Genomic DNA, 20,583 nt, shown 5'->3' on the forward strand with positions numbered 1-20,583 from the left:
CTATTGGCTTCCTTCCCTTCCTATCTTACTTACAACTCCCCTGTCAGTGCTTCCTGGATCAGGGCTGGGACTAGGGTGAGGGGCCCTCACTCTTGGGCTCATGTAAAGGCAGCGTTGACACTTATGTGAACCTAAGAGGGATTCTCTACATTTTATAGCTAGGCACTTCACATGCATTGCCCTAATCCTAATCCTGGCCTGATTGCTTCCCAGTTAAACCTTTTGCACTCAAATTAGGTCTGCTTCTGGAGGAGCCCAACCTAAGGCATTAGTCTCTATGTTTTATACATGGAAAACTGAGGCTCAGAGAAGTGAAGGAATTCTCCTAGGTCATACAACTGGTAACTGAGATGGGATTCAAACCCAGGTCTGTCTGACACCAGTGCTGATTCTCTCTACTATACCACACTACCTCCTACTTCCCACTTGAGTCACAAAACTCAATGGAAATTTTAAGTTTGGGTGGGCTCATTCTCACCTGTGAGGCAGAGAAGCTTTGGCCCTAAGTTGATTTAGAAGATGGGAATTGGGGTGAGGGGAAGGCAGGTAAGTAAGTAGATGGTAGTACCAAGTGGGAAGATGGAAGAATGTACAAACCCAGAGTGGAAAGGCTGCTGAAGCCATATGTACCAGGAAGGCAGGAAGAGGTTACTTATTTCCTCTCAATTTCAAAAGCCCTGGACTACTGAGGTTGTGGGAAGGCTCTTCAATTTAACAAAAATTAACTGATATCTATCCCACGTTAGATACAGAACTGGGCCCCGGGGCTCCAAAGATAAATAAGAATCATTCTTTGGGAGCCCATAGTACAGTGGGGGGAGACAGACAGATTCTTTTAATAGACTGTAGTCTATGCAATGATACAAGGAGATCAAGACACTGTGGGATCAATAGGCTGCTACTCGGCTGGGATCAGGGCCAGGAGGAGCTTGTCTAGAAAGGCTCCCAGCACTGGCGATGTCTGAGGTGTAATTTAAAGGATGAGGAAAAGTTAGGTGAAAAGGCTGGAGAGCGCAAAGGGAGAGTCATTCCAGACAGATCAGTGTAAACAAAAAACTAACAGTAACAAGCAGCTTGACGGGTATAGGAGAGCTGCAAGGCACATTGGAGTAAAAGGGCATGGAGGGAATAGCAAGAAGCTTATTGGGGCCTGTTTGCCTGGCCGTGGGGCACTGTCAGCTGTGAGAAGCAAGGCTGTGAGCAGATCGGAGCAGAGAGGGCCTGGCTCTCGTCCCAGCCGTGGTACCTGGGCTACAGCCCACCTTTCCCCCAGCTGACTGCCTCTCCCCATTCCTTAGTTCCTCCTGGACAGCTGGAGATTGGCACTAAGGGGCCATGAGGAGCCTTGTGAGGACTTGTCCTTCCCTTTTTTGGTCAGTGGCCATCTGGTTGGTGTCTGAAGAGAACGGCTGATCCTTGCTGTGCCTCTGCTACAGTTACGGCTGTCATAGTTGTTCACAGATCTCAAGCCCAGACTGCCTCCTCCCTCCATAGGCCCTGACAGACCTTCCCTGACACTCTGCCTAGGATGTTGGGACCCCTGCTGCTGGGGAAATAGACATAGGTTTCTAGAAACACAGACAAAGAGCCCTGGCATTGCTTGTCAGGGGTGTATCCTCACCCTGGATCAGGAGACTGCAAACTGACTGTCAGCATGAATCACATTCACATTCAGTTCCATATTCTCTCCCCACTAAGAAGTTGAGAGAGACTGGAGCCCCAGGCTAGGCAGGATGCTATGTTGTGAATGATGGCCAGTCTATCCTCCCCATCCCCATTCCCAATCTCAGAGCCTACATGCCTGATTGCTACACAGTGAACTGTGCAGAAGCGTTGATACGTGGCATGTTTCCAGGCCCAGTTATGCCAAAACTGATTCAACAGCCATCATCCCTGGTCTCTATCCTGGTGTCATGTGGAGGCAGAGTACTGTTTATGGTTAACGGTAGGGTTACTGTTGATGAGGTAGCCTGGAGTTTTAAAGAATCTGCTCACCAATTTCCCTGGAATGAAAATTGGTGCAGCGTGTCTAGTCTCCTACCATGGTGAGTATCTTAGTCCATTTGGGCTGCAATTAAAAAGTACCACAGACTGACTTATAAACAATAGAAATGTATTTCTCACAGTTATGGAGGATGGACGTCTGAGGTCAGGATGCCAGCCTGGCCAGATGGTCAGATGAAGGCCCTCGTCCATGTTGCAGACCGCCAACTCCTTGTATCCTCACATGGCAGAAGAGGCAAGGGAGCCATCTGGGGCCTCTGATGAGGGTACTAATCCCATTCATTAGGGCTCCACCCTTATGACCTAATCACCTCCCAAAGACCCCACTTCTTAATACTGTCATCTTGGGCATTAGGTTTTCAACATAAGAATTAGGTGGGAGGGGAGCAAAAGTATTTAGAGCACAGCAGTGGGCACAGTGTTACCCCAACTTTCTGTACATTCAAGAAGACTAGTTCAGGGAAACCAGCTTGGTGGCCAACAGCCCCACTGCAGCTGAGATTCCTCTTCCCCTTCTAGTAGAGAAGCCCCATGGTGTGAACCTACTCTTCCTCCTTGGCCTGTAGACTAAAGGCTGAACTCCACAGCCTGGCTGCCTCCTCTCCCACCATCTGTCCTCACCTTCATGTATCCTCTTGAGGTCCTTGGAGCTGCACCCCAATTCCATGAAGGTGCCTTGTGCTCCACGGTTTTGTACATGCAAGGACATACTGCCACTCTTCCTTCAGGGCTCAGCTTCCTCAACTTCTGCCCACTCTGGGGCAGAGTTAGCCTCTTCCTCTTGTGCTCCCACATCGCCTCTTGTTCATTTAGTAAGTCGTTACACATTTTGGAAAATTGTCCATTGGACTACATATTTCCCAGGCTATGCTCTTCTAGCTCCTTTCCAGGGGTGAACCACTGTGGACTCAGTGTTTGTAAAATGGATGGAGCTCCCAGCATTGCAGAGGGGATATCCCAGGCTCCTTGACCCACTTCAGGACTCCCAACTTCCTGTGGCGATGTTGCTTAAGTTTGCACCATGGCCCTGCCTAATCTGGCCTCCTCTTAGGGCAGACTCAGAGGGAAGTGCACCTCCCTGAGTTAGCTGGTGTCTAGTGAGAGGGTGGGGCTTGGACATTATAAATCAGATTACTCGTGAGTTTCACTTTTGAGTACAAAGCAGTTCAGTGGGACATCTCATACTGAGAAGAGCCCAGGTCTGAGGAGAGTGACCAACTGCTGCTTCTCCCAGGTAAGATTCTCCTCTAATTCCTGCCTGCCTCAGCTCTAGCACCTTCCTTACCCTCATCTCTCCTGCTTAGTCCATCCTGGATGAGTGGAGGCTGGAAAGGCTAAGCTGGTTGGTCCTCGCTAGTGGTTCCTATCCTTGGCAGAGGTCCTGGGATACCTTTCAGAAGGAAGGCTCGTTCCATGTAGCTAATTCAGCTGAATTAAGCCAAGAGGCCCACAGTTATTCAAACGTGTAAACCCTGGGCTGGGTTCTGGGGATCTAGTGATAATGGGAGACATGTCCCTCCCCCCAGGAACTCTCAGCTGGAAGAGACAGAAATGAATACATTTACTGGGAGTGTAAATACTGGGGTTACTTGGGGGAAGCTTCACAGTCTCTGGTATGTAGAAGTGCTGAATAAATGTTGAATAAAAGAAGAAATGAATAAGGGAGTGAATGAATGAGTGATTGAGCTAGCTGGGCCTCGAAAGGAGAGTGAAATCTCACCATGTGTGTAGCCCTAGGCCCTTCCCAAAGGTAATTGCCTCAGTTACCCCATTTTATCCTCAAAACGGACCTCTAACATATATGGAACATATGTTTGACAGATGTGACAGACACTGAGTGTAGGTATATGTGACTTTGGGGAGATTTTTTGGAAACTGATTTCTTGGTTCTCTGAATAAGAACTCCCCACCTCTCAATTTTTCAAAGCTGTACTAGCACCTACCTATGCCAAACCCTGTGCTGGGCATTGAAGAAGCAAAGATGACTCAGCAATTCCAGGGAAGGCTGTGAACGAAGGCTGGACAGCAGGAGACAGGATGAAGCTCATAGTCAATGTGGCTGGAATATGAAGGGGAGTAGCAAGAGAGGAAGCTTGGGTTGAGGACAGTGTGAGGGGGTTGCAAAGTCACAGAGCGTTTGGGACTTTTTTTTTTCTGCAGTAGAAGCCATCACAGTGTGACGGCTAACTTCACATTGTGGGGAATGACATGATAAAATCTATTTTTGCACAATCACTCTGGTAACATGTTTGGTGTGGGTAAGGTGACGAGATGGACACATGGGAGCACGAATATCGATTAGGAGGCTGTTGGAATAATCAGATGGGTGGAAGGTCTAGGACAGTGGCTGTGGGAACTGGGAGGTGGAGACACACGGGAGCTCTTTCCGCGCTCAGCTCTTTCAGCCTGAGAACTTACTGCGTAGAGGAAGTGAGGGTCAGGGATGTATAGCGGCAACATGAATGCCTCCAGCCAAGGTGAAGGACGAGAAGAATTTCTTGGGGAAAAGTGAAGGAAGAAATGAATGTGGCTTTGACCATTGAGTTTGAGGAGGCTTCTCTAGCATCCAGAGATGCTAACAGACCATTGGAATTGGGATTTGGCTCAGGACGGGTAGATTTGGGAACCTTCACACAGGTTTTAATCAAACCTTGGGGATGAGTGAGATGAAGAGGGAGTGTGGAGAAGACTATGGCCAGAAACTTGGGAGCCCCATTGTGTAAGAGGAGAGGAGCGAAGGAGTTATTGAAGACTATGAGAGACTCGCGAAGCAGGCCCAGGGAAGACTGACTGTCGCAGCCAAGGGAGAAGAGAATTTTGAAGTGAAGAGAATTCTCATGGCTTTGCATGCCTGAGAGAGGGTGAAAGCATGGGGACTGAGGAAAAGGCTGGTATTGGGCAGTCAGGAGATCACAGGTGACCATGGGGAGGGCAAATTCATGGACATGAGAGGAGTGACAGGTGGGGAGGGGTTGCAGAGGTGGGAAGATAACTTTCCTGAAGTTCTGCTGTTAAAGGAGGAGAGGTGGAATAATTGAGTAGCCAGATGCCTTCTGCCCATCTTGGGCCCTCCACTGCATTTCCCTTTTCTTCCACCCCTGCAGGGCACCTGAATCATTGAAGGCTCCTTTGGAAACTTCCTGGTCCCCATTTTATTTATATGTAGATGAAAATAAAGTAGGCCTTGAGATGGAGAGACCTGGTGTGGCTGCTTTGTGAGGAGCTGCATCCTCAACTATGAGCACAGGGCTCTTTCAGCTCAGCATCACCCCACCTTCCAAAACCCACCCTGACATTTATGTTGCACATTACAGTTCCCAAAGCATTTTCCCTGTTGTTACTCTATTTAATTCTGCACTTGATCTTAGCCAAAAGGCCGAGAAGCGATACTCTATTTAATTCTGATGACAACCTTGTGAAGGTAGGTATTATCTTCTCCTGTTTTTTTACAGATGAAGAAACTGTAAAGAAATCTGCAAAGAAATCATAAATGATTTGCCCAAAGTCATGGCATTAGTGGAACCCCTTTCTGAAGCACAGATCCACCCCTGTCCACTTCTCTCTTCAGCATGAAGTTTACACACCTTAACTTGGCATGAAGGTGCCAAGCCAGCCTGCTTGCTTCTCCAGCAGGTCTTTGGCCCCTCCTTACCTCACACCCTTTGCTCCAAACCTTTAGCACATCCCTGAACTCCCAAGTACAGCAGCAAGTCCATCTCTGTCACTGCCTGTGTCAGTCATACTGTGATTATTGGTAAAGCTGTGAGGTCCCTGAGGGTGTGGCCTAGGTCTGCTTCGTCTGTACCCTAGCATGTGGCACATTAGGCATTAGGGACTGATAAATGTGAATGAATGACAGAATGAATGAATGGCATTGGGATTAGAAATCAGCCTTCCCAGTGCTCTTTTGTTGTCCATGCTCTGGAAAATGAGGGCTTTCTGGTTGTTTACTAAAGGATTTTGATGGTCAGAGATTCTGAGCTCTGCCCACATCTTCCTTCCTGGTCGCCTTCAGAAGGAAGAAAGTTAAGGGTCTGCATCACAGCCTCCGAGGTTCAACACAACCTGTGGAGTACGTGGTTCACCCGGGAACCCTTTTCTCCCATAGGAGGTCACCCCCCACCGTGGAACCACATGGACTCCATTGGGTCTCTAGGGTTGCAGCAACGGGAAGGAGCCCCCAGCTGCCCCCAAGAAGGCTTGCCCTGCCCCTCAAACAGCTCTGAGCTGGTAAGTTAAGGGCTGGGTTCCTGTCTCGTGCCTATTCAAGGCTGTCAAGAGCAGGAGCAGCAGAAGATGCCATGCGGTCACTGGCTCACACCCATGCAGCCCTTTCCTGTTTACTGAGCCTTTCATATCTGATCTAGTAGCTTTCTCCTTCAAGGCTCCACACCACTGCAAGGTGGGGGTTATCTCCTCATTTTACAGCCGAGGAAGGGGGCTTAGAGAGGCAACGTACCTTGAGTTTAAGGCATGACAGGAGCTTGAGCTGAGAGGTGTTTCATCTCCAAAATCTAGAAAGGACCCTCCAGCGTTTTTCTTATAGAAAGCTGTGTTCTTAAAGCCCTTCCTTTTCCCACTTCTCAAGTCATTCCTGCACATCTTTCACCCCTCAACGTGGCCACTGAAGTCAGGCACACAGAGAGGATTTCAGTGCTGAACTCAACTTGGAGGTTATGCAGCAAGGTTATTGTGCCTCAGGTTAGCTCAGAGTGAGTTTCTCTTTTTTCTGTCATCTTGACCAAGATTTAGAAGCCCTTGCCTACCACACCCTCTAGCAGGAAACACTTGGGTAAGTCAATTCACATCTCTTCGTCTCTGTTTCGTCAACAGTGAAATGGAGGAAAATAAAGTCTAATCCTCCCACCCCTGGAGGATTAAGTGAGCTAATGGAGATACAGGACCTGCACAGAGGAGGCATCCATGAAAGGGTTCTTGAATCGTTCCCTGCAGTTTCTTTAGCTTTCCAGCCCATTCTGAAACCTGCTTGATTTGGCTTGTTGCCCAAACTAGAGGGGTGTCACCCCTCACTGCATTTCATGCTCCCACTTTACCCTTGTCCAACGTCTTCCCCAGACCCTGTAAACATTTCTTCTGTGCACGATCCCTAGCTGGGCCACAGAAGGGTGCAATGACTGTGCCGTGGTGTCTGCCCTGCCAGGGCTTGCTCTAGGGCCTGCCACCATCACCTCTTTCACTTTATGCCACTCTCTAGAGACTCTGGCGCTGGTCCCACACCCACCCTGCTGGCTCTATTGCACACACCTGCAGTTTAAAGACAATTCTCTTCAGCTTTGGGGGAACTTCACATGGATGCCAAATTTCCTGTGGCCTTGGGCCCCCACTCAGCACTGCAGGCTTCAACCTCAGCTCCCCTTCCCATGATGACCTAAGAACCATGTGTGGTTGGAGCCCAGTCCCATCTGAGTCCCTTCCTGGTGCCTTCTGCCAGGACTCTTTTTGTCACCAGAGGGGACATGCAGTCAGGGTCCCCAGGCTAGTTTTACCTTGTGCTCTGAGGAAAGGGAACCCATGTTCTATAGGCCAGCCACTGTCTCACCCCTTCACATCTACTGTCTTCTCAGTCCTCAAAACAACGCTGAGAAGTGGGTGCTATTTTTGTTCCTGCTTGACAGAGGAGAAAACCTGCTCAGAGAGATGAGGTGGGCCCTGACTGACTGACACAGCAAGTTGGTCAAGGGATCCAGCACTGAGGCCGCATTGAATCCACCCTCTCTCTAATGCTTTGCTCCTCACTCTCCTGGCTGAGGTCTCTCCCCACTCTTCTTGGGGGAGGTTGAGGGGAGACTCCAGTAGCTTCTCCTGGCTGCTGTGCACCCACCAGCATCAGCCAGGGAAGTCCTCTTGTGTTTCTTGAGGCTTCTGCCATCTCATAGTCACTCCTCTTGCACCTCTCACTGCAGCCGGGAGGAAAAGGAAGAAAAATAGCGATCTACCCAAGCCATTGACTTCTCCATAACTCTGCTGTTGTCATTAAGCAATAATAAAACACCCCTCACATCTGACCAGCACTTTACACTTTCACATACATTATCCCCTTTCTTATGCCACCACAACCACTTAGTCAACAAATCCTGAGAGCCAGCCACTCCTTGTGGCCCTGAGATACAGCCATGAACAAGACATGGCTCCTGGATGCTTTTGAGTATTGTTATTCTCTTGTTAAGTCTTACCATGTCAGAGAGTTTAACTTGCCCAGGGCCACATAGCCAGGAAGTGGCAGGGCAAGGACTCAGATGTAAGTTTTCCATCCCACGTCCTGTGGGGGTTTCTTTGCTGCAAACTTCATCAGCTTTGGGTTCTTTTCAGGTGTTTTTATTAGTTTTTATAAGGCTTCACATTTATGTGGAAACATCTCTGCAGTCAGATCTGGGTTCAAGTCCCACTCTGCCCTTTAATAGCTGCTTGGATTAGGCAGATGACTATACCTCTCTGAGCCTCAGTTTCCTCATTTGTGACTCAGGAATAGCTCCTACTAGCATGCATGGCTACTGGAAGCAGTAATGTGAATATGGAACTGAACATGTGGACTCCAGTTAGGATCATTTGCCTCCTTAGGGATCTGTTTCCCATTCTCTTCTTAAAGCAGGGATGGGACTGAGTTGCCCCCATCTCCCTCAGTTGGCAGCCTCTCCTCCCTGCCTCCTTATCCAGGTGCCTGAGTGGTACTTTACAGATATGGGCCCAGTGTGGGGTAGCGGGTCATAGGAATGGAATTCCTAAGAGACAGGCAGTGGGGACCTGGGAAAGGCTAAGCCTGGGAGAATGGAGTCGGGGGCTGGGACCTTCTGACAAACCCAGGAAGGCTGCTGAGGCCTCTTTGAAGGACAGGTCAGAGGGTTGTCCCAGGGAGGTTTCCACAGAGAAGTGAGATACTGGAGCTTTTCTTAAGCTCCCCTAACTCAAGCTTCTGCTGGAAAAGAACCTGGTGTCCCATCCTCTGCTTTCCCTGTCTGCCCGCCACTCCCTTCACTCTGATCTGCGCCTGGCCAGCCTTCCCCAAAATCCATCCCCTTGCTCTGAAGAAAAACCCTTTGTGCTTTCCCCCCATATCTTCAAATGGCTCATTCCCTTCCTTCATTTAGGTCACCTCCCCAGGGAGACCTTCCCTGACCAATATCCAAAAATACCTCTTCCTTCCCTGGTCACTCCTGAACTTCTATTTCTGCCTTTCTTTTCTACCAGTACTATCAGAACCATGTTACATGTTTCTGTGCTTATTTTCTGCCCCCTACACTGGAATTGAGTTCCACAAGAACAGACTCAGCTGGCTGTGCAGTGTATGGTGCTTAGAATAGTGCTGGGTACATATTAGGGGCTCAGTCAATGTCTGTGTGAAGGACATTGGTCAGATGGGCCGACTGTGGGAGGACTGTCCTCCACGGTGTAGCCCCCAAACTCTCCTGGCTGGGCTTGCTCGGGCTCCAGAGTGGAGTGTATCGGAAGAGGGAAGCCCTTGAACCTGAAGTTCATCCACATATTTGTTCATTCATTTGCTCATCTAACAACAATTCACTGAGCAGCTTGGCTCTGGGTCCTGGGGAACCAGAGGAAATCACTGGTGGGGTGACAGGGGAGAGGTCTTGCCAGCCCTGAATTCAAAGAAGTAGAGGGAGTTGAAGGGAGCTGAAAGGATCCACAAGGGAATGGAGCAGGAGGAAATGGGTGGGTCTTCCCACCAGAAAGGAGCTTTCTGAGGGTGCAGGAGCAGGTGTAGGCTGTGAGCAGCAAGAAAGCCATAGTGTGTGAAGAGGCGAGGAGTGGGGCTGGGCAGGTGCTGGGGAGCTCAGCAAGGCTCACAGTGGGCTCAAGCAGGGCTCAGGCCAGCCCCTGGGGAAGCTGAGGGAGGGGTGCTGGTCTGGGCTAGGGAAGGGAGGTATGAACTGGGCCAGGCTGGCCTCTGTCCTGGTTGGAGTGGGGGAACTTCGCTAGGCCAACAGGGCTCCTGCCCAGATGTTGGCCTGTTTCTCCTCAGGTACAGGAATGCCTGCAGCAGTTCAAGGTGACAGTGGCACAGCTGCGGCAGATCCAAACCAGCCTCCTGGACTCCATGGAGCAGGCCCTTAAGGGGCAGGCCAGCCCTGCCCCTGCTGTCCGGATGCTGCCCACATATGTGGGGTCTACCCCACATGGCACTGGTGGGTGGTATAGACTAACATGGGTGGCCAGGACTGGTAAGAGGGTTCTGATCTGGGGGAGGGGGGAGTTCCTTACCCCTTTCTCCATCGCTAAGGTCCCTTGATGAGACTTCACAGGCCTTGGGAATGTTTCTGGGAAGAAGAGGGCTTGGTCTCACCAGCTGCGTGCCTTTCTGTGACCTGCTTTCCCACAGAGCAAGGAGACTTTGTGGTGCTGGAGCTGGGAGCCACAGGGGCCTCACTGCGTGTTCTGTGGGTGACCCTGATGGGCACTGAGGGGCACAAGATGGAGCCCCGAAGCCAGGAGTTTGTGATCCCCCAAGAGGTGATGCTGGGTCCTGGTCAGCAGGTGAGCACTCACTGCACAGGCTCTGGGCCCGGGGGCAGCTGGGGCTCCAGTGGGCAGAGCTAAGCCCCCACCCCACCCCACAGCTCTTTGACTTTGCCGCCCGCTGCCTATCTGAGTTCCTGGATGCGTTCCCCGTGGGCAATCAGGGTCTGCAGCTTGGGTTCAGCTTCTCCTTCCCTTGTCACCAGACAGGGTTGGACAAGGTGAGTGGCTACGGGGACAGTGGGTGGAGGGGCTGCAGCCCCATGAAGGTCGTTGGAGGATTGACCTGAATTTTCTGCCTCCAGAGCACCCTCATTTCCTGGACCAAAGGTTTTAGGTGCAGTGGTGTGGAAGGCCAGGATGTGGTCCAGTTGCTACGAGACGCCATCCAGAGGCAGGGAGTGAGTAGAGGCAGGGTAGCAGGGAGGGATGCCCATGTGGCCTGGGCCTGGGCCTGGGCCTGGGCCCAGCACATGTAGGCTGTGCCTGTGCTTCTGGGAGGGCCTGCTTTCCTTTCCTGTTTATACCCTTTATCCATGTAACCTTCAGGTAAATGCTGCTACCATTCTCATTTTATAGGTGAGGAGACTGAAGCTAAGAAAGGTCAAATAAACGTTCAGGACTGTAGGGGGAAACAAAGATGAAAAGACTTGACCTTGTCCTCAGGGACCTCACAAGTCTAGTGGGGAAAGCATTCCAATAAAAGATTGTCCCTGTTGAGAATGTGGTTCCGATGACTGTGGGAGCACAGGGAAGGGTGTACTACGACTTGAGCAGAGACTTGAAGGAGAAGTTTACCAGGTGCATAAGCTGGGGCTGGGGAGGAAGGTCGAATTTCAGAGAAGGGCATGTTCAAAAGTTTGGATGCCTGAGAAAGGCCACTCTGGATCTGTGTGGACTCACCACCACGGTGCTGTGTGAGTAGCTGGAAGTCAGGGCTGAGAGGAGCAGGCTTGGGGAGCCAGGCCAGGACCAGGGTGAGCAAGCGAGGTGTCTACAGCACAGCCTTCAAGGTGACATGTTTGCTCACCCTTGTCCTGGTCCTGTGGGGAGCACTGGTGTTCTGGAAGTGATGGCTGAGAGCCCCTGAGACCTCCAGGGCCTGAGCTGGGGACAGAGGAGCCAAGGGGCAGGGGTGGGATGGGAGGAAAATCCTCTGTAGAGTGGGAAGGCCTAGAGCATACGTGACGCAAATGTGTGGGGCATGCGGACACGCATTTCAGGGACTCTGTGTGTCTCCATCAAAGCCAGGGCCCCAGCCCTGCCCATCCCCCAGGTTCCCTGACCTCTGTCCTCTCTGTTGTCCAGACCTACAGCATCGATGTAGTTGCCGTGGTGAATGACACAGTGGGCACCATGATGGGCTGCGAGCCAGGGGTTGGGCCATGTGAAGTTGGACTGGTTGTAGGTGAGCCACGGGCATTTGTGATGGTGGATGGAGGGCCTGGAGGCCTGGTGGACAGGCCCTGATGGGGTGTCCCTGCCAGACACTGGCACCAATGCGTGTTACATGGAAGAGGCACGGCATGTGGCAGTGCTAGACGAGGACCGGGGCCGAGTCTGCATCAGCGTCGAGTGGGGCTCCTTCAGTGATGATGGGGCCCTGGGGCCAGTGCTGACCATCTTCGACCGCACCCTGGACCACGAGTCCCTGAATCTGGGTGCCCAGAGGTGGCCTAACCTTCTGCTCTAGCCCCATCACTGCTTTGTTCCCCTCCCGCTCTGTTGTCCCTGTACTCCAGCCCTTAGGCCCCTCCCTCTCGTTTGCTCCTAGGCTCTCCAGGTTGCATCCTGGGGGGCCCTGGCTAGGCTCAAAGAAGGAATGGATTCTAGAACGAAGAGTTTTTAACTCTTGGCCCTCCCTTATTCCTGACTCTGACCAGCCCTGGCAGGGGTTGGGGGTTGGGAGTAGCCAAGCAAAGAGTCTCCTACCCTCCTTGAGTCCTTCCACCCTCCAGGAGCCCCCATGAACCTAATCTAAGCCAGAGGGTGCAGTGGGGTCTGGGTAAATACCCACTGTCTCCTAGGAGGCCATTTGCTTCTGGATCCTTCAGCAGGGACCGCAAAGAAAATGACCCCTCTTTGGGAGTTCTTGGAGGTGGGGCCAGGTGGGCTGAGGGCTTAGGAAAGGCTCTCTCCAGCCACCCTTCCTGCCTGTAGGTTTGAGAAGATGATTGGGGGCCTGTACCTGGGTGAGCTGGTGCGGCTGGTGCTGGCTCACCTGGCCCAGTGCGGGGTCCTCTTTGGCGGCTACACCTCCCCTGCCCTGCTAAGGCAAGGCGGCATCCTCCTGGAACATGTGGCTGAGATGGAGGAGTGAGTGCGGGAGGCGAGTGGGCTGCGACAGAGGGGTTCTTGACTTGGGAATGGGGAGGATGCTCTTTCCCTGAGGTAGCCATGGAGCTTTGGTGGGGGCAGGGAGCTTTGGGGCTACTTCAGCCCCAAAGTAGCACCCTGTCCCCGCCAGTCCCTCTGCTGGGGCAGCCCGTGTGCACGCTATCCTGCAGGACTTGGGCCTGAACCCAAGGGCCTCAGATGCCGAGTTCGTGCAGCACGTATGCGCGGCTGTGTGCACGCGGGCTGCCCAGCTCTGTGCAGCTGCCCTGGCTGCCGTCCTCTCCCGTCTCCAGCACAGCCGGGAGCAGCAGACACTTCAGATCGCTGTGGCCACTGGAGGCCGAGTGTTTGAGCGACACCCCAGGTATTGGGAATACAGATGATCCTGTGTTAGCAGGTAGCAGGAACAAGTGTGTGTTTGTGATACACACCCAGAGGGCACTCTGGTACCACTGGTGCAAGCCGATGGGTATGGATGGCACCCAAGCAAAGTGAAGACAGACAGGGGCTGGGGAGGCCAGAAGAGGTCAGAGGAGAGAAAAAGGCTTCTCTTGGTTGTGCAAGGGAGGGTGTCACTGGGGGCACTGGGCGTATGGTTGGTGCATAAATGGGTTTAGAATTGAACTGATTTGAAGTGAGGGAGCCCGGGGCTTCCGCAAGCCCTGGGGGTCAGGGCCAGGTGCCAAGCCAGGGTGCGCCTGATGTGTGTCTGTGTAGGTTCCTCAGCATTCTGCAGGAGACAGTGATGCTCCTGGCCCCCGAATGTGATGTCTCCTTCATACCGTCTATGGACGGGGGTGGCCAGGGGGTGGCAATGGTGACTGCTGTGGCTGCCCGCCTGGCTGCCCACCGGTGCCTGCTGGAGGAGACCCTGGCACCATTCCGGTTGACCCGTGAGCAGCTGGCAGCAGTGCAGGCACAGATGCGAGAGGCCATGGCCAAGGGACTCCAAGGGGAAGCATCCTCCCTCCGCATGCTGCCCACTTACGTCCGGGCCACGCCTGATGGCAGTGGTAAGGACTTGGCCTGAATGTGGGGCTGGGACATGGGCTCCTGGGGGTCACAGCATGTGTGGGGCTGGAGCTTCCAGCTTTGACCTGGCACTGAAGGTCTCTGCCCCACAGAACGTGGGGACTTCCTGGCCCTGGACCTGGGGGGCACCAACTTCCGGGTCCTCCTGGTGCGTGTGGCCACTGGAGGTGTGCAAATCACCAGCCAGGTCTATTCCATCCCGGAGTGCGTGGCCCAGGGCTCTGGGCAGCAGGTACCCACAACCTGGAGCTGATGTCAGGGGGCGGGGAAGGGCCAAGTAGCCTGCTCCCTGACTTGCTCCACCCCTCAGCTCTTTGACCACATTGTGGACTGCATCGTGGACTTCCAGCAGAAGCAGGGCCTGAGTGGGCAGAGCCTCCCCCTGGGTTTCACCTTCTCCTTCCCGTGTAGGCAGCTCGGCCTGGACCAGGTGAGGGAGGGAGGGCTGCGGGAAGCCATCCTCAGGGGCTTTCCACCAACATACTCTTCTTGGAGTGGGCAGGAGGCCTGGAGAGGGCTTCCTGGGCTAGGGAGAGGGCTGGGTGGAGGCCCTGCAGGGCTGGGCCTGCACCTAGCCTCAGTTTCCCCAGATGTGATGTGCCCAGGTGGATGGGATGCGGTGAAATGGCCTGGAATCCAGGGCCATGAAAAGGCGTGAGATGGAGAAGGACATGGTTACCCCCGGGGGCTGCCAGTGGGCAGGAGAGTGGAGCCAGCATCAGGTCTAGGCACTTGGGAGCAGTGCAGGCCAAGGTTGGGACTGACCGGAGGACACACTGGCTGTCTCACCCACAGCACTGTTGTAATGCCGAGGGTATCTACAGGGAGCAGATTGTTTGTTCTGTCTCTCAAAGGGGCTTGTGGTTGCATGGTTTCTTTGCCCTCTCTCCTATTCCCGGCTTTGCTGGTATCCTTCTCAGGGCCTGGTTGGGGTTGGCAGAGGGGCAGGCACAGGTCTAGACACAACACCCACTCAGCACATACCTCCGCATCCTTCATCAGGAATGCTAGACTTTTCATGCACACACCTAAGGCCTGCCATGGAGACGGCTCCTCCCAGACCTCTGATCCAAGCTCCCAGGAATCTCCTCCTCAATACCCCCAACTTCTGCTGAAAAGCTCCTGTGATGAGGAGCTTGCTGGCCCTGAAGGTGCCCACCAGGTTCTTCCACACCTGTGGTCTCTGGGAAGCTCTGCCTACTCTTCTCCAGCCAGTCTTCCTATGGTTTTCGCCTGCCCTCTGCTCCCGCTCTGACCTCTCAGACGCGGGCCTCTGTGCACTGCTTTCCTTTGGATCATGCAGCCAGCAGTGTCTCTTTGCTCACCTGCTTCCTCCAGCCTGAGTTATTCTGGCACCTTTTGATTATTCCTTGTAAGGTGTGAGAAGCAGGTGGGACTCTGTGCAAAATCAGGCATGCAGGAAACACGGTCCTATTAACAGAATTTAATTTCTATGTTGAGCCCACATTCTTTTCAGGAGTGAAAACTTAATGGTAATCAATTCAGGGATCCCCTTATCCAGGTAGGGGCCCCTCCTTTGCTGTATAGAATGTGCAGACAAGCTGGGACGTGGGGGAAACATCCAGGCCCCAGCCATTTGGACTCTGCATCTTGCTCTCTTGGGTCTTGACAACTCCCTTGATACCTTACCTTCCCCTCCATGGGGAAGGAGGGCAGAGGCTGCCTCTGTTCTCAGATTATCCAAATTCCTTCTGTGTCCTCCCCTTCCGCACAGGGGCATGCCCAGGGTGGAGGGCCTAGGACATCTTTCTCAGGAAGCCATCCAGAACCTGGCTCTAACTCCTGCCCACCTCACCTTCCCCAAACCAGGGGTCTTTCTCTCATTTGGGAGTGGGGAAACGTTGCTGTTACTCATGATCTGGCTCTCCCTCTCATTCACTCTCACTCTCTCTGGTTTCTGTTTTTGAGACAGTGAGCACTCTATCTTGTGGTTTTATGGGGAAAGGAATAAGAGGAAATATTACTGGGGGAAATGTCAGTTAATATGTCTAAAATCTCCTGCCCCAAAGATTCCCAGACCTGCTCTCCACGCATCTACTTTGGGCAGAGCAGTCATTTTCTCCTAATGGTGGGTGGAATAGTTCCCCTGCCCTCTCCCTCAGAGGAAGCACAATAAGAAAAGAACAGCTAGGCCCCCATTACTAAGTCCACAATTTAAGGTCAGTTTCTCACAGTAAATTGTCTTGTCCCCTCCTGTCCTGCCCAGGTGTTTGGTTTCTGGCTTTTCCATTCATCCTTCACTCTCGTATCTGGAACATGCATGTGAATCTTCCATTGACACGGCTCCGTCCCAACTCTGAGAATTCCTTCCTTTCAAGTGACTCTTGCTAGCTCTTTCTGGAAGAGCAGATGCTGCTGTCATTTGGACCTCTGAGCCTTCTCTGTCCTTCCCTTTCTCACACACAGCACTCATTTTACCAGATCTGTTCATTCCTAACCCAATTACAAAGGGCCATTCCTTCTGGGCAGATGTCTTTTTTTTTTTTTTTTTTTTTTTTTTTTTTTGCGGTACGCGGGCCTCTCACTGTTGTGGCCTCTCCCGTTGCGGAGCACAGGCTCCGGACACGCAGGCTCAGCGGCCATGGCTCACGGGCCTAGCCACTCCGCGGCATGTGGGATCTTCTCGGATCGGGGCACGAACCCGTGTCCCCTGCATTGGCAGGTGGACTCTCAACCACTGCGCCACCAGGGAAGCCCTGGGCAGGTGTCTTAAAATGGCCAGAACCTCAAACTATCTGAGCATTCTGGCACTAAAAGTAGAAGACGTAGGTTGGATGGTTATTAATAGGTTTCTTGATACTGGAATCCTCCTGGGGAATTGGGAGGGGGCAGAAGGCAAGGCCCTTAATCATATGACAGAGGAGGCACAGAATCCCCCTGGGGAGGGAATCCTATACTGCATTCTGATGGGATGCAGGCTTTGGGGAGGCAAAGTGAGCTTCCAAGGGAACTCTAGCTTCCTGCTTCCTCTTTGTCCCACCCCAGGGCATCCTCCTGAACTGGACAAAGGGTTTCAATGCATCTGACTGTGAGGGCCAAGATGTTGTGTGTCTGCTGCGGGAAGCCATCGGGCGCAGACAGGTAACTAGTCTGCCTGCAGGGGTGCTTTGGTGCAACAGGCCTTGAAGGGAGCAAAGGGTCTCCCGCTGCCTGATGTGGGGGGCCCTCTGTAGTAGAGACCTCTGGGTCCAGTGCTAGTTGCTGTGACGACCACGTTGCCCAGCAACTAGCAGCATCCTTTTGTGTGCAGGCAGTGGAACTGAATGTGGTTGCCATTGTCAATGACACGGTGGGGACCATGATGTCCTGTGGCTATGAGGACCCCCATTGTGAGGTCGGCCTCATCGTAGGTGAGGAGGGCCCTGCTCTTTTGTGCCCCTACTGCCTGTTGCTAATTTACTGCCTCCTGTTGATTTGGACATTCCCCTTGCCTTGGGGATGTGGCATCATTCCTACCTGACTCAATGGGGCCCTGGAACACTATATTGGGCTGAGGGTCTGGAGCTTCGGTGTCCAGCCCAGCTTAGCTACTGACTCACAGTCATTTAAGCTCTCTGAACCTCAGTTTGCCCAGCTGTTAAATGAATGTGAGCTTTCGAGTCATACAGATGTGGGTGGAAATACTAGCTCTGCCACTTCCACCGGTATGACCTTGGGCAAATCACCAGAGCCTCAGTTTCCTCATCTCTAAGGTGGAGATAATAATAATGCCTGTCTTAAGGGGTTATGAGGATGAAATGGGAGGGGACTAAGTGTAGCATTATGCCTGGCTCACGGCCTACAGAGTATTTGGAATTGGGTGGGACCCCAGTGATGGGGTGTGTGTGTGCAGAGAATGAGTTGAGATGGTTCTTTGAATAGTCCAAGATTCTAAGTCTTTTTTAAAATTATTTTTAATATTTATCTATTTATTTGGCTATACTGGGTCTCAGCTGTGGCACGTGGGATCTTTAGTTGTGGCACGCGGGATCTTTTTAGTTGCAGCATGAGGGATCTTAGTTGTGGCATGCAGGATCTAGTTCCCTGATCAGGGATTGAACCCGGGCCCCCTGCATTGGGAGTGTGGAGTCTTAACCACTGGACCACCAGGGAAGTCCCCAAGATTCTAAGTTTTTATTAAGCACCTCTCCTGTGGCCAGCTGGGGGCTGGATGAAGGGACAGGAAGACACATAAAGAAGGGAAAAATATCTGCCTTCTCGGAACTGACTGTTTAGTGAGGGTTGAATCCAGAAGAGCACGTGGCCATCATAGAGAGCTGAATCTGACTCTAAATGCCAGGGCAACAAGCCAAGATCAGAAAGGAAGGGGTCCTGACATGAGTGAGACTTGAAAAGAAAGCCTTGAAAAAAGGAATTTGGCTAGATGGGGGAGGAGGGATCCCATAGCTCCTTGGACATCCGTCTCTTAGAGCAGGAGGTATGTGGCAGCCTCGAAGGAGACTGGGAGCTTCTTAAACATAGTGCCTGACACCGGGAGGTACTCGAGAGAGGCAGGCCCAGATTGCTGTGTGAATAAACAACTGGATGGAGTAATTCCAGGGTCCAACACACCTGCTTAGCGCTGATCGTGTGTTGGGGAGAAGAAAGAAAAGCCTTTACCCAGGGTATGCCTTCTGTCTAAGCTTCTTGGCTTCAGGGTCAAATCCAAATCTCACTTCCTCTCTGTAGCTTTTCCTGACTTTCTAGGCAGGAAGACTCACCTGTGCTTGGGCGGTCCATGATGCTTTTCCTTGCACTTCTATTTGGGCACACACAGGAAGTATCAGAGTTGGCTGCTCATTGCCCAGCCTCTGGCCACTGTGGAGCTCCTTGTGTCTCATTTTTATGTCCCCGGTTCCTGGCCCAGCACCTGCTGTTTGACTAAAGACCTGGAAGGCCAGTCCAAGAAGGCTTGGGCCTCTCACCCATGTGACAGCCCCTGCTGTCACACATCTCTCAGGGGAATGATGAGAATGACGGGCATTTTGGGAGCACCCTGGGGGAGCATGGGAGGTGCACTGATGGTGGCGCTGGTAGGGGAAGTAGTGGAGTCCCGGGGGGCTTGATGGTGGCAGGGTCTGAAAAAGGGATGCAAGGAAGGAAGGAGAGCCAGGCCCTGGGCAGGCCAATGAGCATGGGGAGATGGAGAGGTAGGAAATGAGCCCAGATTTTGCTATCTCGGTGGGAAGGGCTCAGAGGGATCTTGTCTGCAACAGTAAATGGCTTCCACCCCATCTGGCCTCTCTGAAGGAACTGGCACCAATGCCTGCTACATGGAGGAGCTCCGGAATGTGGCAAGTGTGGCTGGGGACTCAGGCCACATGTGCATCAACATGGAGTGGGGTGCCTTTGGGGACGATGGCTCTCTCAGCATGCTCAGTACCCGTTTTGATGCAAGTGTGGACCAGGCATCCATCAACCCTGGCAAGCAGAGGTGAGGGTTGGGCTGGGCAGGTGTGACTGGTGGTGGCTGGCACTAGTGATGTGGCTGGTGGCTGGTGGTGGCACGGGGCTGGGGCCTCCTGCCCTGTGTGCACACACACTTTCATGCAGGTTTGAGAAGATGATCAGTGGCATGTACCTGGGGGAGATCGTCCGCCACACCCTCTTGCATTTGACCAGCCTTGGAGTTCTCTTCCGGGGCCAGCAGACCCAGCGCCTTCAGACCAGGGACATCTTCAAGACCAAGTTTCTCTCTGAGATTGAAAGGTGCTGAGGCCTGCATTATCTCCTTCCACCTCCCAAAGGACTTTATCGTTGGGTGGAATGCTGGTTGGAGGGAGGTGCACCCAGAGGACGGAAAAGCCATGAGAGGGGGCCGCTCATGCAGGATCCTGCCTCTCTGTGCTCTATTCCCTCCTGTCCCCAGTGACAGCCTGGCCCTGAGGCAGGTCCGAGCCATCCTGGAGGATCTGGGGCTGTCCCTGACCTCAGATGATGCCCTGATGGTCCTGGAGGTGTGCCAGGCCGTGTCCCAGAGGGCCGCCCAGCTTTGTGGGGCAGGTGTGGCTGCCGTGGTGGAGAAGATCCGTGAGAACCGGGGCCTGGAAGAGCTGACTGTGTCCGTGGGGGTGGATGGAACCCTCTACAAGTTGCACCCTCAGTGAGTCTGGGTGCCAGGCTGGGCAGGGAGGCATGGCCAGGTGGGGCCCAGCTGACCTGGCCTCACCTCAGCCTCTCCCCCTCACAGCTTCTCCAGCCTGGTGGCAGCCACAGTGCGGGATCTGGCCCCTCGCTGTGTGGTCACCTTCTTGCAATCAGAGGACGGGTCCGGCAAAGGTGCAGCCCTGGTCACCGCTGTTGCCTGCCGCCTTGCCCAGATGACCTGTGTCTGAAGAAGTCTCCAGCAACCAGCTTTGCTGGACCAGGGCTGGGACCCCATCTGTCCCCCAGCCAGGTCCAGACACCCAGGACTTCCAAAACAGCCATGTATGACCCCTCCATGGCCACTGGCCTGGACCCCTAGCTCTCCCCGAGAGAAGTAGCACGTGGGTTAGCAATATATATATATAATTTATTTACATTCACGTCCGCTAAAATCCCTACGCGCCCTGGCGGCCGGGCAAGGCTGTGTACATAAGGCCAAGTGTAAGTGCACGAATGCACTTAAAACAGAGTCAGGGCACAAGCTTCACATGACAAGCCCCGCAAGGGGGCACCGGCCAGCCCCAGGAACGGGCACGCCACGGCACGCACACTCGCCATTGTCCAGCCTGGGAC

At 53.0% G+C, this 20,583-nt stretch overlaps 1 protein-coding gene across 1 annotated transcript; it reads left to right on the plus strand.

The window, feature by feature from the left end:
• Positions 1-3,102: 3,102 nt before the first annotated feature.
• HK3 (hexokinase 3) lies at positions 3,103-20,390 on the plus strand. Its single transcript, XM_082622701.1, has 19 exons — positions 3,103-3,238; positions 6,113-6,234; positions 10,001-10,163; positions 10,358-10,512; positions 10,596-10,715; positions 10,800-10,895; positions 11,803-11,902; positions 11,982-12,165; positions 12,655-12,810; positions 12,962-13,195; positions 13,549-13,844; positions 13,956-14,095; positions 14,174-14,293; positions 16,870-16,965; positions 17,135-17,234; positions 19,114-19,297; positions 19,417-19,572; positions 19,733-19,966; positions 20,054-20,390. Exons 2-19 carry the CDS (start codon positions 6,139-6,141, stop codon positions 20,196-20,198), a joined length of 2,775 nt encoding a protein of 924 aa, XP_082478827.1. The 5' UTR covers positions 3,103-3,238; positions 6,113-6,138; the 3' UTR covers positions 20,199-20,390.
• Positions 20,391-20,583: the final 193 nt, after the last annotated feature.

Source organism: Mesoplodon mirus (genome assembly GCF_964341445.2).
Source record: "Mesoplodon mirus genome assembly, chromosome: 5".
In the NCBI taxonomy this organism is placed as follows: Eukaryota; Metazoa; Chordata; class Mammalia; order Artiodactyla; family Ziphiidae; genus Mesoplodon; species Mesoplodon mirus.

Coding starts and splice junctions, on each gene's coding strand:
- HK3 (XM_082622701.1), top strand. CDS start 6,139: ATGGACTCCATTGGGTCTCTAGGGTTGCAGCAACGGGAAGGAGCCCCC. Junction 10,716..10,799: donor ACCAGACAGGGTTGGACAAG/GTGAGTGGCTAC, acceptor TTCTGCCTCCAG/AGCACCCTCATTTCCTGGAC. Junction 14,294..16,869: donor GGCAGCTCGGCCTGGACCAG/GTGAGGGAGGGA, acceptor GTCCCACCCCAG/GGCATCCTCCTGAACTGGAC.